This window comes from Gadus morhua, chromosome 2 (assembly GCF_902167405.1).
Source record: "Gadus morhua chromosome 2, gadMor3.0, whole genome shotgun sequence".
NCBI classification, from domain to species: domain Eukaryota; kingdom Metazoa; phylum Chordata; class Actinopteri; order Gadiformes; family Gadidae; genus Gadus; species Gadus morhua.
Genome location: NC_044049.1, coordinates 27,722,137 through 27,739,371, shown reverse-complemented (window position 1 = coordinate 27,739,371; position 17,235 = coordinate 27,722,137). Strand labels below are relative to the sequence as shown.

Sequence of the window (17,235 nt, the reverse complement as noted above, 5' to 3'; positions counted from 1 at the left end):
CCATGCAAGCCAATCAGAACAACAACAACGAATAACACGAGCGTCTTCCTGTAAGAAACAAACTGTAAACATAGGGCGCTCATATGACGTTAAGCATTTCCTGGCGCATAATGTGACGCTTCAGAACCTAAAACCCTGTTTCTCCCCGTTGACACAACACATAACCGGTGTTTTCAGAAATCTCCACTTTGGCCGGAGTTTTTAGAAATGATCGTTTTCTGTGATAAAAACGGCGTTTTCGTGTAAATGAGAGGCCAAACTGCGTGGAAATATCTGCGTTTTCCCTTCGTGTAAACGGGGCATGAGTGGAGAGAGAGGAGAGGGATCACAGGTTAAGGTGGTTGGGTTAATTAGGGGAGGTCAGGGTGGCAGGCAGGTGAATGGGAAAACCAGGGGCGGACCATGACAGACCCTAATTGACCATTACTGAAACGACTTTGAAATAACGAAATAGTAAACCATTGGTCATCTGTGTTTTGAAACAATCCTCCCCCTACCCTACCTCTAAATATAGCCTACCAAACATTAGGTTGTGATGCCCTTGACTGCCATACAATTGTAAAGACATAAAATAATTCAAACCATGAAACAGCCACACGATCTTGAACAAACAAATATAAAGATTTCAACAAGGCAGGTAAAGCCAACGTGTTGAGAATAACTAGATATACATAACGTAGGCCTAATTACCTGACATTTTTGTCATGTCATTAAATTTGCTATTTCAATAGGATCAAAAGATCCCGCAAAGCACTTCCTGGACGGGTCTGAAGACTATCCACGTAAGAGTCGTATAGGTTTACATCGTTGACGAAAGAGAAAGTAAGGCCTATACAATGGACGGTGGCGGAGATGAAATATCAGGTAAGTGTGTCTACAAAACGAGAAGGATATGATAATAGTTACATTTGGTGTTTCGGCGATTTACATTACTTAAGTCATGTAAGTGGAGCATCCCCAACGTTTTCAACAGATGAACGGATAGCGGAGGCTTGTCTCAGAGGGTAAGCTTTGCAATGTTCTTCTTGGAAAGAGGGGTCGAATCCAAAGGAATAGCTTTAAAGAGACTTTATTTGTATAAAGTATTTTCGGTATGGTAAACTGATGCTATACGGAGGGAATTCTAGGAATTGGTAGAACACGTGTGAGAGATAATAACTCTGGCTACTACGGGACATGGGCAAAGGCCCATGTCCCCTCGCGGGTGTCGCTGAAAATCTCTGGCCACTATTCACCCCTTGTCCTCAGGTAGAGACCGCCAAGTGGGCGTGGCCTAGTGGGCGTGGCCGGGGTGACGTTATGGCTTCGGCTTCTTCACTTAATTAAAGGTGAAGAGGGAGCAGCCTTCAATAACGTCATGCTCCCCTTGTGGCTATGTGAGGGTAACGCAGCTTATATGTTTGGTCCTACTTCCTAGTGGGCAAGTGAGGGAAGCTTAGATTCTTAAAATACGTAACAGCTTACAATCAAAGTTACAAGTTATAAATGTAGATACGTTAAAATTCCATGCTCATAATTCAACTGCTAATATAATTCTACCGTTCTGGTAACCCAGAACGGTGTTGTCCTTTACACATAATTAGTAATAAACGTAGGATCAGAGGTCTGTGAGCTTTTAAGAATTAATAAGCAGTGTGATCATCGCTAATGGTTCTGTGTTGAGGCGACGGATAACCCCCAGCATGTCTTAGGGTCATGGAGGAGGAGCTGAGGGAGGGCCACCTGGACGTCGAGGCTCCGGCGCTGCCATCGGGCCCCGAGCCGCAGAGTGAGGCGGAGAGAGATTTGATGGATGAGTTGGGCCGAAGGGTTCGCCAACAGAGCTCCCTTCTCAAAGGCAACCAAGAGTTACAAGAGTATGTTATTTACATTGGCTCGTTCTTTTTCATAATTTTCAGTGCACCTCAAACCAGCACTTTTCTTGCATCCAAATTCATCTCGAAATCATGCATTCCATAATCCATTTATAATGCCTGCGGCTTCTGTTTTCCTCTCTCAAAGCTCCATCGATGGGGTGATTCGAATGCCAGGTTCAATGATGGACAAGTTCTCACAGCTGGCAGGCAAAGTGTTTAAGAATGGAGTGACCTGGGATAAAATCATATTGCTGTTCTATGTTGCCGGAAGGATGGCAATAAAGGTGTGTGTTAGTGTGTGTGCAAACAACACTGATCAACCCCCTGCTTTACACAGACCAAAAAAACAACACAAATCTGCCCACAACCACCCAAACTATATGTTTCACAATTATTTAAATGTGTGTGTGTGTGCGTGTGTGTGTGTGTGTGTGTGTGTGTCCCTATGGCTTCCAGGTGATGGAAGATAATCTGCCTCTACAGGTGATTGAGATCTTCAAGATAGCGTTGAATTACTTCAAGGAGAAACTACTGGGCTGGGTCACTAGCCATGGAGGATGGGTAGGTTAAGCCTTTCCCACACACTTGAGTCTTACTTTAGTCTGACCTTAGATACAGAACACTACAGCAAAGTTATACTGGTGGAATAAGAAACAGGACGGATATTTGTACAGAAATAATTCTGTACACAAGACTTAATTAAACTAAATTAACTTCCCATTTACTTTGCAGATTTAGATTATCAATACAAAATATAAATCAATTTAAACATCATGATAAATTATTCCAGGTTATTAGCTAATTACAAGCTATCCCTATTTATATTCCAGGGATTACATACGATTCTTAAATGGGCCCTTCTTAAGACTTTTGGTACTTTAGGTATATTTATTTCTAACACTTATGTGCTATTAAATAAGTACAGGACTTTTACTTGATCAATTTGTTTACACTAATTGCTACTTTCACTTCATTAAAAGTTCTGAGTACTCCTACCAATGGTTTAATTTCATTCCCTCAATGTGAAATTGTTCAATTAAAAATAGCAATTCACCTGAAATCACAATTATGTACTTTAATTGTGAATCGTTCTTTTCCACTTCTCTTACATCATAGCTAACATATGGCTCATATTCAATTCATATTAAATTCTGGCTTAACATAATTTATATCTCGCTCTCGCTCTCTCTCTCTCGCCCCCTTATCTCTCTCTCTCGGCCCCCTTATCTCTCTCTCTCATATCAACAGAGCAACTGTCTGTCGGAGCTAAGTGGCCGTATGCAGGGCATGCCACTCACCACCAAGCAGACACTCATCATCATCGCCGGCCTGGCCTTCCTGAGCATCGTCGCCTGGAAGCGGACACGGAGGGCCTGAAGCCAGGGCCACGGAGGGCCTGAGGCCAGGGCCACGGAGGGCCTGAGGCCAGGGCCACGGAGGGCCTGAAGCCAGGGCCACGGAGGGCCTGAGGCCAGGGCCACGGAGGGCCTGAGGCCAGGGCCACGGAGGGCTTGAGGCCAGGGCCACGGAGGGCCTGAGGCCAGGGCCACGGAGGGCCTGAAGCCAGGGCCACGGAGGGCCTGAAGCCAGGGCCACGGAGGGCCTGAGGCCAGGGCCACGGAGGGCCTGAAGCCAGGGCCACGGAGGGCCTGAAGCCAGGGCCACGGAGGGCCTGAGGCCAGGGCCACGGAGGGCCTGAAGCCAGGGCCACGGAGGGCCTGAGGCCAGGGCCACGGAGGGCCTGAGGCCAGGGCCACGGAGGGCCTGAGGCCAGGGCCGCTGCCAGCCATTTGGGTGATTGCTTAGTGGTAGTTATGACTCCATTTCACCTACAGATTTTGATCTTACTCTCATTTTGACAGAGAAATCGGTTATACCAGCCTGTTATCAGTATCAGTCACATTCAGTTACTCAGTGGTGTAGTGTAAGGATAGGTTTCTTCAGATTGCCAAATTATTTTTACAAACAGATTTTTTTATATTTGTATTTGAGATAGGGCAAAAAAAATAATGCATGCTCCGCAAAAATAACTAACTAAATAAGCGGGCCCCGTCCATGCAGTATACGCTCTGGCTCGGCTGCATGTCTGACACGGCCCTTAGTCGAAGAGCTCGTCCCTCGTTGCGGATCATCGTCCGTTATCTGGAAATATTTCGGATTTAGGGCAAGCGATTTGAACCAGCATCAAACAATCTTCAAAGTGTGCTGTAGAGCTGTGTCAGCGCCGCAAGGCAACACAACTAATTCATTCGGCCACCTGAACACACACCACAAAATAGACTGACGAATGCATGAATGCTATGAAAGTGTTGCATCGGCCAATGCAATCACATTCCATTTGGCCAAAGATATGTGTCCAATAAACACCGTCAGTAATGAAGTCTTCAAGAAAATGGTAAACATACTGGACAATAGGTATGTTATCCCCTCGCGCAATTATTTTTCCAAAGTGGCGTCACCAGCGCTGTATTCAAAACGTCAGGGAGAATGCCTTTTCTACTGGTGCATTCTCTGGTGGCATATTTATTTTAGTAATCCTATTTATTTAAACGCCTTATTTGCAAGTTGAACAAATCTTTTACAATTTAAACATTGTCAAATCTGTGCCCTGTTGATTTAAGTTGGTGATATCTATGCAAAGATTTGTACATTAGCAGGAATGTAGCACAGTGGTTCACGGTTATTAAAGCAGTGTCATGTTAACGTGATCGTTCAATACAAATATTTGTCAATCAAATGAATAATCGTGGTAAATAATCGGGATATCAGTATTGATCAAAATAATTGTGATAATCATGTTGGCCATAATCCCGCACCCCTAATATGACATGTGACAATAAATAAATCATCTTAAATCTTGAATCTTATTTGGTAAAATGCTTGCGTTATTACAGCATGTTATTTATGTTGTCATAGGTTGTGCAGTAATGTAAATTGTGAATACGTTTACTTTCCATTGCACATAATAAAGTGCAATAAAAAGGTCCATAGTCCCTGCAGCCACCATTAGCTAGCGTAGCGACCAATGGAGCTACAACATGTCTATGGAAGACGTTCGGTTGAAGGACATATAATGGGAAATAACAATATTTTCCGTTTGGTGGTATGGGGCTGTTTTGGTGAACCTCTGGGGTGGGTCGAGAAGCCAGGGTTCCATCTGATAAGGCACGGCGTTTACCCCCCCTTAGGACATCCACAGGAGGTTCATCGATGGATTACAATATGGCTTAAACAATACTATATTTGTATTGGGGGGCACAGCTGTTCTCAGCATCCTTGAGGCCTGTCTGCCACAGTATAAGAAGTCCTTGCTTTTGTCAGTGGATTGGACTTCTCCTTGCGGAGCTCCCGGAGATGCAGGGGGACTTCCCATCTGGGGACCTTTCCTTGCGGAGCTCTTGGAGAGACGCAGGGCGAACCCACCACTGACAATCTCCCAAAACCTGAAAAGGACAGGACAGACTGGATTCATTTTTTGAAGGGCAGAGTCCCGGCTACAGTTGGCTCATTGTATGTGTGTGATACTTCACGTCTGGATTCGCATCTTTGTTGACGCTTGTACATGCAATTCTGTACGAAAAGCCACCAAAGGGGGATGTAATTGCTGCCTTAGTTCCCGCTTCGATATTGAGGCGGTCTGAGGCAGATGTATAGGCAGCCCCAGGTAAATAAAATATTAAACTCGAAGTACAACAATTTAAACACAACACATGAAAGATTTGGGTAGTGACCTTTTAATGAACACCTCACAGGTTACAGAATTTATAGAATGTATAGAACATAATTGAAAGGGAACTCCGCCCATATCCCCAGCACCACTAGACAAAGCATCTGTGTGCTATGAAGCGGTCAGTCGTTACAGCTTTAGATATAAGACCTCCTTTGGTCAATATTGGCTTCATTAACATTGGTCTTTCTACTATGCAAACATGCCATGATTTTCGCCCCACAGCTGAGCGTCGAATGAACTTCCTTGCTTCTAAGGGAAACACATCCTGGCTAGTGAACATGGGACATGCCTTGTTCTCTGGATACATCCTGTCTACAATTGCAATCACCTGACCATGTAGCGACCGCATGGTGAAATATCAACAATTCAGATAAAATTCCATCAATGCATATTTTTTTCATGTCATGCAAGACGTACGGCTGTTCTACGCCGTTCTCTCCAGTTCACTTGCGTTCCCATTTAAACAATGAAGGCTTCTGTTCTCAGGCCACCTGGTTAAGGGCTTGGGCCGCGTAATCAAGTTACGACATGGATAACAGCACGGAGCTCTGGAACAATAGCAAAACCATGGACTTTGACAACAACAACATTTAACAAACTCATGAGGCAAAGGAACGTTTGAAGGAGGTCATGCTCACGGGTGCCTGGAGGTGGAGGTGGAGGTTATTTTCCTGAGATCAAATCCGTGGACTCTGGGCAGTCAACACGAATGGAGCAGTGTCTGACGGAGGAGGTGAAGGAAGTGGCAGAGATTACAGCGAAGGGAGGAGTGAAGGCAGAGGGGTGTGTCTCGGTTGAGCAATGGGGGACAATAGAAATCCCTGCAAATTAGACGTTCCCCAGCCCTCAATGGTTTATCAGTTACTTGAGTCCATATAAAATGGTGCTTTCTCATTTTTGCAGTAGTCCTACATATATAGTAGAAACTGTAATCCTATAACTATCCACTATTTTTTTTTATGAAATCTATTATATTGGAAACGTCTGGCCATAAAATAATACAGGGTTTGTTGTTGTCAAAGTATTTAACATCACTGTTGTACAAAAATATCTTATAGCTTATATTTAAAAATCCTCATGCATAGCTTCATTACATCATTCTGCATCAAGCAACAAGCAACTTCATAAATAAAGGTATTTGAATATAATTGGTGTGCATCCTTGTCTTCCTTTGTACCACTGTATACTATGCATACTATGTATACTATGCATACTATGTTAATAGGGACCCTGGATTGGTGCTCAGAGGGTCCCCGGCTGCTGCAATGTAATGTTCTGGTGCCGGCTGATCCGGGGTCAGATAGACAGATAGTCAGTCTGAAAGCCAAAAAGGAGTCAAATATGGATATGCCTTTTGCGTTTTTCGTCTGTTTGAAGTGTGAAATTATTTTGAAATGTATTGATCTTAGGATTCTAGTTCACTTCACATAGGATAGTCTCATCCAATCAGGTCTATATTCTCGCGCAAAGCATCATGGGTAGGATATTCCATCCCTTGATTCACTCTACCACAAACGGACACTACGCAAATGAAGTGAGTTAAAGCAACCCGGGATTGACAACTTTCTTCGAGAATACTCAACAAAGATGGTGACCACCGACGTTTGGAAGAAAGTCCCTAGAATCCCGGCGGGCGCGACGCTAAAACAACTTCAACAGGCCACACACGTCTGAGGTAAGTATAAATCATTTGATCAAGAGTTGAGCCCTTGACAAGGAGGGACGAGTCTTGGGTTCATGAATTACAGGCCCGACGGCGACAGAAGAAACAATGGCTACGATAATAACAACGCCCAAAACCACCCACATGCAACAGCGAACCAATGCACGAAGATCACCTGAACCACCCGAATCCATGCTAGGCTATCAATAATAATCTTGAATTTTTAAAAAATTGTATTATGACTACCAATTTTTACTTTACTTTTGCACATGATGAAAATTGTATGACCTTGTAGCACATGACCAAGAGTATTAGCTCAGGATTTCTATTGATAGTTTTGTTTGTGTGCTGTTTGGCCATGTGATTGTATGATAACAAGATTCATGTTCATTGTTGTATTGTTAAATAATGACCTGTATTTCCAATGAGACCCACAAGGTGAATGCCGTCTCAGTATTATGGGGACGCGTAGTGGTTTTTCTCTATTCGATAGACTTGTTTCCACTCCGGTTGATGGTGTTGATGATTGATCCTAATTTGACTATGTTTTCGGTGTGGTAAATGGTGTTTTTGATTTAAAATATTATTGTATGGTCATCTAAGATGACCAAGGAGGGATTGTTACGTATTTTAAGAATCTAAGCTACCCACACATAGACCCAATGAAGCACGACCAAACATATAAGCCGTAAATACTATACATAGCCACTAGGGGAGCAAGACCTTATTGAAAGCGGCTCCACCACAGAAGGCATCACCTGAAGAAGCCGAAGCCACCACGCCCACTAGGCCACGCCCACTTGACGGTCCCTTACCTGTGCACACTACCAGAAGGGGCCAGAGATTTTCAGAGACACCCGCGAAGGGTCACGGGCCTCTGCCCGTGGCCCATAGAGGAGAAGAGTTCAATAGGTAGACGGCGCAGCAAGCCACCCGGGCCTTAGCCCGGGGGGCTTGAAGTAGATCACGGTATTTTCCTCTCACTCGCGTTAGAAACAATTCCCTCCGTATAGCTTCAGTTACCATACCGAAACATGCCGACGACTTTATAATAAATGAAGTGAGTTAAAGCAACCCGGGATTGGACAACTTTCTTCGAGAATACTCAACAGTATGTATATCTGTGTTATATGTTTTGTAAGTTGGAACCTGTACCAAGCTGACAACAAATTCCACCAGCCTGGCTGTGTGGTCATTAAAAGAATCAATCAATCAATCAATCAATCATTACCCAACAGAAGAGGAAGAAGGGCAGTGAGAGAGTGTCCGGCCGTCTGTCTGTGGTTTCTTTCTACAACCGACACTGAGGCCCCCCCCCCCAACCAAAACCCAGGGAGGAGGTCCCAGAATAAAATCGGAATAACATTTGTTTTATGTATAATTTCTGATTAATATATTATTATTATTAAGGCACTTATGGAAGCATTATTCACTAATAAAACAAGAAATCATTGGCTGAACACATGAGAACATTCAGTTGGATCCACTGAGTTGTTTATTACAATTATGCTTCATTAACAAAAAAGACAGAAAAATAGTCCCTTACATGTACACAATAAACACGAGGACTAAAACAATAGAAGCAGCAGACTTTACAAATCATCAACAGGTGAGCACATATCTTTAATAACTGAACATGTTCTGTGGCCGCTTGGTTCCCAACAGAACACAAAAAATCAAGATTCAGTTTAAGGTCATTTACAACATGCAACATTATCCCATCGACATCTTGGTTATTATGAATCAAATATAACATCTGCTTTAAATCAGGTCGCATATCAGGATTATGACAAAAATGATGATATAAGAGCCCTTAAGACTTAAATTGTTATATATAAAGATTGACCATCAATAGGTATTTTATGTACATTTCAAATAATAAATGTGCTTATCTAACTATGGGAGATCTTAAAAGCCTTTTCATGGTTTATCATGCTATACCAGAAGAGAGAGAGAGAGAGAGAGAGAGAGAGAGAGAGAGAGAGAGAGAGAGAGAGAGAGAGAGAGAGAGAGAGAGAGAGAGAGAGAGAGAGAGGGAGAGGGAGAGGGAGAGAGAGAGAGAGAGAGAGAGAGAGAGAGAGAGAGAGAGACAGGGAGAGACAGGGAGAGGGAGAGGGAGGGGGAGGGGGGGAGGGGGGGAGGGAGAGAGAGAGAGAGAGAGAGAGAGAGAGACAGAGAGAGAGACAGAGACAGAGAGGGAGCGGCCCCGCCGACCCCCCTCAGCACCCTTCGTGTGTGTGTGTGTGTGTGTGTGTGTGTGTGTGTGTGTGTGTGTGTGTGTGTACTTTGTGGTCATGACAACAGATGCTATTACCTTTGGAAACAGGCGTTTGTCAGCAGATTGATGGGTTCTTCCTGGATTGGACTGAGTGATCGAGAGAAGGAGTGTGTGTGTGTGTGTGTGTGTGTGTGTGTGTGTGTGTGTGTGTGTGTGTGTGTGTGTGTGTGTGTGTGTGTGTGTGTCTGTGTGTGTGTGTGTGTGTGTGTGTGTGTGTGTGTGTGTGTATTTACGCAGGGGCCACGTAAATACCGCTGATGAGCCCAGAGCCCGGAGGAGGTCCTTTTGTTTTCTACAACCGACACAGAGAGGCTGACCCCCCCACTACCCAGAACCTCCCCCCCGGGAGGAGGTCCTCCTGGGTGAAGGAGGACCAGAAGGTGTGGAGGTGTGTCAGTGTGTCTGAGGACCCTCCTCCACCTGGGGACACTCTGTAGAAGGACAGAGAGCCAGCAGGCCGGTCCAGATACACTCCTACTCTGGTGGAGCCAGCGGGGCGGAGAGGGAGGGCTGTATAACTACCGTTGTACTGGACAGAGTAATAACCATCATGACAATGAAGACTCCAGGACTTGTTGTTATATCCAAGCCAGCTGTCACGACCCTGTCCTCTCCTTGTGATTCCTCTGTATGCCACTCCTATATAAACCCATTCTTCCCACTCTACCTCCCAGTAACAGCGGCCAGTCAGAGCCTCTCTACCCAACACCTGGGACCAGTGGTCAAATCTGTCTGGGTTATCCGGATATGACTGGAACTCTCTAACCATCGTCACCTTCCTGTTGTCCTCAGACAGAGAGAGGTATCCGTTGGCCGTGTTGGGGTCCAGTGTGAGGTCACAGGCATCTGAGGGAGAACCAGACATGATGAGCTGCTGAACCGCTCTTCATCCTCATCATCATCATCATCACTAGTACTGTTCTCCTGCGCTCTGTGTACATATACATAGATATGAACACATACATACATATACTATGTACACATTCATAGATACACACACCTCAACAATAACGTTATGAATACATCAACAACAATATTATGAATACATCAACAACCATGTTAAGAAAACATCAACAATCAGAATCAGAATCAGAAAGGATTTAATTGCCAAGAAGGGTTTTACACCAACCAGGAATTTGGCATGGTGAGTAAGGTGCATACATTAAGACAATAACAATGAACAATGAACAAACAGTGATAGATATATAACACAATGTAAACAAGCAGGGACATAAGTGATCAATTAAAAATAGGATGAATATATCAACAAACGTCTCTCCTTGGATCCAGGACTTACCAAAGACGAGCAGCTCAGCGCTGTGATTGGCCGTGCCAGCGCTGTTACTCGCCACGCAGCAGACCGTGTTCACGCCGTACCTCCCACCTCTGACGAAGAGGAAGCCCCTCTCCACCCAGGCCTCTGATTGGTCGTCTGTGCCGTCCCTCTCCAGGGGCCTGCCGTTGTGGAGCCACTCTACTGTGGGCTCCGGCGTGCCGCCGGCGTGGCAGGTGTAGCGGGCCGTTTGGCCCACGGGCAACACGTGGGTAGAGGAGTGGAACTCTGTGATGCTGGGGGCCTCCTCCTCCTCCGTGGGCATCACTGAACCTGAAGAAACCAGGAGGAGAGGAGTGAACGTCTACAACACGGATCTAGAGATGCAGCGTCAGACACTCCCTTCACTCTCTCCTAACACCTGTCCACTAGAGGGCGACCAGGGGATTCACACCCAGTATTCTGGCCTCCCTTTTCATACATGATTGAGTATCACAGCAATGTCTACAAAGATTACCCAGGGAGGGGAAGTCACTCCACGAAGAGATTAACGAGTCGGGGGCGGAGCTTGTGGAGGAGAACGCAAAACCGTTCAGCAGCTCCAATAGAAACTAGTGCAAGTGAACCCGGAAAGGGTTGACCCTTGTGACCTGACCTCAGTAGACCACAATAGAAACCTGACCTCAGTAGACCTAAGCACATCCAACAACCTTTCAACTCTTAAAGAGTGTATTTACTGTATCTACGGCACAGAGAACAGAAAGGAGGAACCGTTCTCCACTAATGAACACAAACAAAGTCTACGGACCCTCTTTGTTCCGCTCAGCCTCCAGATGATCCAGGTCTAGGACCTTCTCACAGATCCAGTGGTGCAGTCTGTTACATGGCTCTTCAGACCAGCCGTCCTCCCCTGCTACGACACAGTCTCTTGCTCCGCCGTCATCGCGTGGTTTAACGTGTCTCCAACTGAGAACCACGAGGAGGAGACAGTGGAGGTCAGTCTGTCACTCTCAGAGAAGAGATGCTGCTGAACAGAGTCTTCAGCCTTACCTTGAGGTCATGGGGGTACCATCCACCCACTTGTGGGTCCCCTCCTTCTCTCGATCACTCAGTCCAATCCAGGAAGAACCCATCAATCTGCTGACAAACGCCTGTTTCCAAAGGTAATAGCATCTGTTGTCATGACCACAAAGTACACACACACACACACACACACACACACACACACACACACACACACACACCAGTTCTTCTCTGCTGTTGATGACCACCAGGTCTGCCTTTCTCTTCTGACAGTCTTCTCTACTGGCCCTCCAGCCCTTCTTCGTAGTAGAAACACGGTAGAGATTCTTGTCGTGAAGCATCCAGCCCTGAAGTGTCAATTCATCTGTTGAATGTAAAAGAACATCCTGAACAAACAGAGAACTGCTTATCTTACGGTCTTCGTTACGGACACACAACCCTGAGACCTGACCTTAACAGACCACATAGAAGCATGACCTTAATAGACGACGATAGAAACCTGACCTTAGTAGACCACAATATGAATCACAGAAGCAGAGGGTGTTTTTGAAATGAATGTTAATGACACGATTGATTTAATAACTTGGATAAAACCCTCACCGAGTTCATCCAGTAAGTTCTCTCTCCCCTCTATCCAGGGTGACGGTGAGTCTAGGACAGGACAGAGGAATACAGAAGATATGAGCTCTAAAACAGAACGACATCGTCTCTAAACATCACAGGACCCACAGCCAACCAAACACAAAGTCCATAATATTAATACTAATTAAAATAGCAATAACTACAGTTATCAATATCATTATTGCTATTGTTACAATTATTCATATTAGTAGGCCTAACACAAATTCTAACAAATACAATAATGATCATTATCATTGCTATCATTCCAGGTTGAGCGCGCGCATTGCAAACTCAACCTCTAGTTGTAATTAAACCCATAGCTATAATGTGGAAACCCCAGTCGATAATGGAACACATTTCTGAGCACATAATATAATAACATATTGCCTATAATGTTACAACGTATAACAATTAGGTTCAGCTATAACGTAATGAAGCAAGCATAACTAGAACTGCAAGCAGTTATGCAGGGGTCCAAGAAGTGTGCATTTCGCCGGCACAACGCGACAAGAAATGTGCATTTCGCCGGCACAACGCGAAGCAAGTATTCAAAACGTTACCGTGAAAAACATGTGGATATAAAGGTTTTGACTGTGGGAGCTTCGGTGTGGGAGTTATAGCCTAAAACGCGTTTTCAGAACATTCCATTGGCCAAATAGGAGATAGACAATGTCGTCGTTTTTTGGCGCCGCCCTGTTGGCGAAATTTTCCCAAGACAATTTTCCTTTGCCAAAAACTCCCGCCCACATTAATAATTCTTGGCCATATTTTCTATATAGAATCGGGTTTGCCCCTTGATGGTTTCCCTTGAGTTTGAAGAACATTCCTTTAGCCAATTAGAAGATATACAATTTCCTCGTTTATTGCGCCCCCTAATGGCGAAATATTCCGAAATCTTTATTGAACGGCATTAAGGGTAGCACCGACATGTGTCTAAAATTTGGACTTGATCCGATGTCTAATTTTGGTATTTTTTGAATTTTTGCGTTTCGACGTAAAACGTAGCTAATAAACAAATATTCAAAATGCTACCGTTTCGTAATCGAAGGTCGGATCAAAAAGTGTTTGAGTTTTTCTTTTCGTTTGCGTCTGACGATGTCGTGTGCAAAGTTTGGTGTTGATTGGTCGAGAAATGTGGGAGGAGTAGGGAAAAAACATTTTTGCGGTTTTCGCGATTTTGCGAAAAAAAATTATAGACGCAAATGGGCGTGGCCTATGTCAAAAGATGCAGCAGACTCCAGTGAATATGTGGGTACAAGTTTTTGACTGTGGAAGGTTCGGTGTGGGAGTTATAGCCCCAAACGCGTATTTCTTGGTATAGCGCCACCTAGTGGCCGGCATGTCTGGATTTTGTCGTCTGCCGTCACCTCACCGACCTGGATCTAGTCATGCAATTGGCGTGTCGGCACCATTTACGGTTTGGGCTGTGGTACCACTTCTAGCTGGGAATAATAATAATAGGAAGAAAAATCCTTACAAAAACAATAGGGATCCAACCTGTTGGCTTGGACCCCTAATAAATTTCTCTTCACGTTATGAAGCAAGCATCTTTTGCCCGCCAACGGAGCTTCATGCCAATTCATTGTCAACCACGGCCGAGATAACCACCGTAGCATGTCTTTACCTGTTGTGGAAGAGCGAGGGACGGCGGAGAACAGGACGCAGTCGGTCCATAATATCGTAATGACCACGGAAGAGGCAGTGAATGAAGTATTGATCAGACAGCGATTTATTAGATACCACCGCTAAACCGTTGGAACGCGCAAGACCGGTAACCATAGCAACGCCAGTAAACAAACCCCTCGAAGCCCAATCCCTACGCGCAACGGCCATCCGGAGGCTCACACAGCTTTTGGCCGTAATATAACACATTAAATTATATAATATTATACACTATTAGATATAGAGCTCCGGGAGTGCAAACGGCAACAATCCCTTTCTCCTCCATGCTGCGGTTCACACCGGACGGCACTGCGGGGAACGGTTGGCCGGTTGAACGCTGATTGGCTGTTACGTTACGTCCCTCAGTGGCCACGCTGTTGAAAGCTGATTGGCTGTTACGTTATGTCACTCAGTGGCCACGCTGTTGAAAGCTGATTGGCTGTTACGTTATGTCACTCAGTGGCCACGCTGTTGAATGCTGATTGGCGGTTACGTTACGTCCCTCAGTGGCCACGCTGTTGAACGCTGATTGGCTGTTACGTTACGTCCCTCAGTGGCCACGCTGTTGAACGCTGATTGGCTGTTACGTTATGTCACTCAGTGGCCACGCTGTTGAAAGCTGATTGGCTGTTACGTTATGTCACTCAGTGGCCACGCTGTTGAATGCTGATTGGCTGTTACGTTACGTCCCTCAGTGGCCACGCTGTTGAACGCTGATTGGCTGTTACGTTACGTCCCTCAGTGGCCACGCTGTTGAACGCTGATTGGCTGTTACGTTACGTCCCTCAGTGGCCACGCTGTTGAACGCTGATTGGCTGTTACGTAGTCTGGCTGAACGGAAGTGGACAGCGTCTATTGCCTAGCGTCGGATTTGGCCGCGACTCCTCCCCTTCCGGTTGCTGGCGTTCCCGTATTGTGCTCCCCCTCACACTCGGAAACTAGGCAGTATGGCGAGTTCTGAAGAGGACTTTGACAGCGCTGTAAAGTTGGCACGTTTGGCTCTTTCCGTCGAAAATTGCAAAGAACTGCAAAAGATTTGCTTACAGCATTTGCTGAGGAAGAAAGATGATCTATTTAGCATGGACACCGCTGCTGCTTCCCGGGCTTAGCCCCGCCCTAGACAATTGTGATTGGCTTAAAGAAATAAAAACAGGCCCGCCCAGTTTCCCCACGGATAGACGGCTCGAGGTAGCGTGGCTCCAGACCATTCTACTTGCGGTAGTTTGGTCTGGCTTTGCGAGACTAGCTGTTACGTTACGTCCCTCAGTGGCCACGCTGTTGAATGCTGATTGGCTGTTACGTTACGTCCCTCAGTGGCCACGCTGTTGAATGCTGATTGGCTGTTACGTTACGTCCCTCAGTGGCCACGCTGTTGAACGCTGATTGGCTGTTACGTTACGTCCCTCAGTGGCCACGCTGTTGAATGCTGATTGGCTGTTACGTTACGTCCCTCAGTGGCCACGCTGTTGAAAGCTGATTGGCTGTTACGTTATGTCACTCAGTGGCCACGCTGTTGAATGCTGATTGGCTGTCATCACACGAATGTCGCGGCAAAGTTCAAATATTTCAACTCGAGTGAAAGGCTGCAGCCTACACTTCGGGAAACAGCCAAAGTGTCGCATTGCAAATCCTCATGAACGCGCTCGGCGGTGCAGGGCGCTACAAATCAAATCTTGTAGCAGGATTTTTCTAGCAAAAAATCTGCCCGATTCGCGTCTCTACGTTGAATTTGTATGGAGTCATGTCGCCCCTTCGCGTTTGGTGTGGACGCACCTTCACTTGTGCGACAGGCCTGCTATTCTATAGCAGTAAGATGTTTAAAAACATAACGTCTAACCTGGGCGAGTCGCGGTGTGTGCGTGTGTGTTCTTACCTGGGCGCGTGTGTCGATGACGGAGCCGTTATGTTTGAAAACATAACGTGTTACCTGGGCGTGTGTCGCTGCGGTGTGTGCGCGTGCGTGTTAGTGGTGGATTTAATGATTCGTTTACGTGACCCCGTTCGCGTGACTCAGTTCGCCGAGAGGAGTCGTTCGTGAATCGTTCGTCAGTTTGTTCGTTCAGTCGAGTTTCCGGTAGCACTAACTCCACTGAGTCTGACTGACTCAGCTGAGAACCGTGCAATGGCGTCCATTACCTGATGCGATTTACCGCTACCGGAAACCAGGCTGAGCGAACAAACGGTTCGCGAACGACTCCTCCCAGCTCAGTGGAGGAGGTGGAGGAGTCGTTCGCGAATGAGCCTAGTTTCCGGTAGCGGTGAATCGCATCAGGTAATGCACGCCATTGCGCGGTTCTCAGCTGAGTCAGTCAGACTCAGTGGAGTTAGTGCTACCGGAAACTCGTTCGTTCATTCAGTCGAGTTTCTGGTGAATCGAATGGTGAACGAGACGTCCGAACGAACGAGAGAAACGAACCGGTTCGGTTCATTCGTCCTAAAGACTCGTTCATTTGAACCGGTTTGCGAACCAACGAGCCAACAACGAGCGTGTGTGTTCTTACCTGCACGTGTGTCGATGGCGGAGCCATTACGGTTAAAAACATTACCTCTTACCTGGGCGAGTGTGTCGCTGCCGTTGTATTGGCAAGCGGTGTGTGTGCGTGTGTGTGTGTGTGCTTTCGTGTATGTTTGTGCACAGCTGCGTATGTGTGCGGTGTGTGTGTTCGGTGTGTGTGGATGCGGTGTGTATCTGTGTACTTGCGCTGTATGTATGCGTTTGCGTACATACATGGGTGAACCAACATATTGGTTCACCCATAACGTAATGAAGCAAGCATGATCATCTTCTTCTTACTTTATGAAGCAAGCATAATAATTTTAAGTTCGCAGCATTTTTATATCATAAGATTAGACCCTGAGGGTGATTCACACTTGATGCTTTATATGCGGACATCGATGTCGTTCAGACATCAGTAGAATCAAGGGGGGTGGGCCTGCAAGGGGCGGGATATGACGTACGGTCTAAGTTCGCAAGAGGCGGGATAAGTGCGGCCGCTGACACTATAGTTTGTTTTGGTTTGACCGCAGACAGCACGGAGGCAGAACGGGCAGAACTCATCGCCATCAGCTAACAGCTAAGGCAGCAACCTACCTAACTATAGTGAACTAAAGCACGGGCTTGTGTGGGGG

At 45.9% G+C, this 17,235-nt stretch overlaps 1 protein-coding gene and 2 long non-coding RNA genes across 3 annotated transcripts; 1 reads left to right on the top strand and 2 right to left on the bottom strand.

The window, feature by feature from the left end:
* The first annotated feature begins 714 nt into the window (after window positions 1-714).
* On the top strand, window positions 715-4,718 carry LOC115530324 (apoptosis regulator BAX). Its single transcript, XM_030339246.1, has 6 exons — window positions 715-864; window positions 974-1,004; window positions 1,692-1,856; window positions 2,002-2,140; window positions 2,313-2,417; window positions 3,105-4,718. The coding sequence occupies exons 1-6, from the start codon at window positions 837-839 to the stop codon at window positions 3,231-3,233; spliced, it is 597 nt and encodes a 198-aa protein (XP_030195106.1). The 5' UTR covers window positions 715-836; the 3' UTR covers window positions 3,234-4,718.
* LOC115530340 (uncharacterized) lies at window positions 4,707-6,423 on the bottom strand. The gene is made up of 2 exons (XR_003973748.1): window positions 6,225-6,423; window positions 4,707-5,299 (listed from the first exon to the last, which is right to left on the bottom strand). It is a non-coding gene; the product is annotated as an uncharacterized LOC115530340 (long non-coding RNA).
* A 5,311-nt stretch (window positions 6,424-11,734) lies between these two features.
* On the bottom strand, window positions 11,735-14,249 carry LOC115530313 (uncharacterized). The gene is made up of 3 exons (XR_003973747.1): window positions 14,069-14,249; window positions 11,851-12,474; window positions 11,735-11,766 (listed from the first exon to the last, which is right to left on the bottom strand). It is a non-coding gene; the product is annotated as an uncharacterized LOC115530313 (long non-coding RNA).
* Window positions 14,250-17,235: the final 2,986 nt, after the last annotated feature.

What these genes read in the sequence shown, in the direction of transcription:
- LOC115530324 (XM_030339246.1), top strand. Translation starts at nt 837, where the DNA reads ATGGACGGTGGCGGAGATGAAATATCAG. An exon ending in GGCAACCAAGAGTTACAAGA is followed by an intron (nt 1,857 to 2,001) that starts GTATGTTATTTA and finishes CCTCTCTCAAAG; the next exon opens with CTCCATCGATGGGGTGATTC. An exon ending in TCACTAGCCATGGAGGATGG is followed by an intron (nt 2,418 to 3,104) that starts GTAGGTTAAGCC and finishes TCATATCAACAG; the next exon opens with AGCAACTGTCTGTCGGAGCT.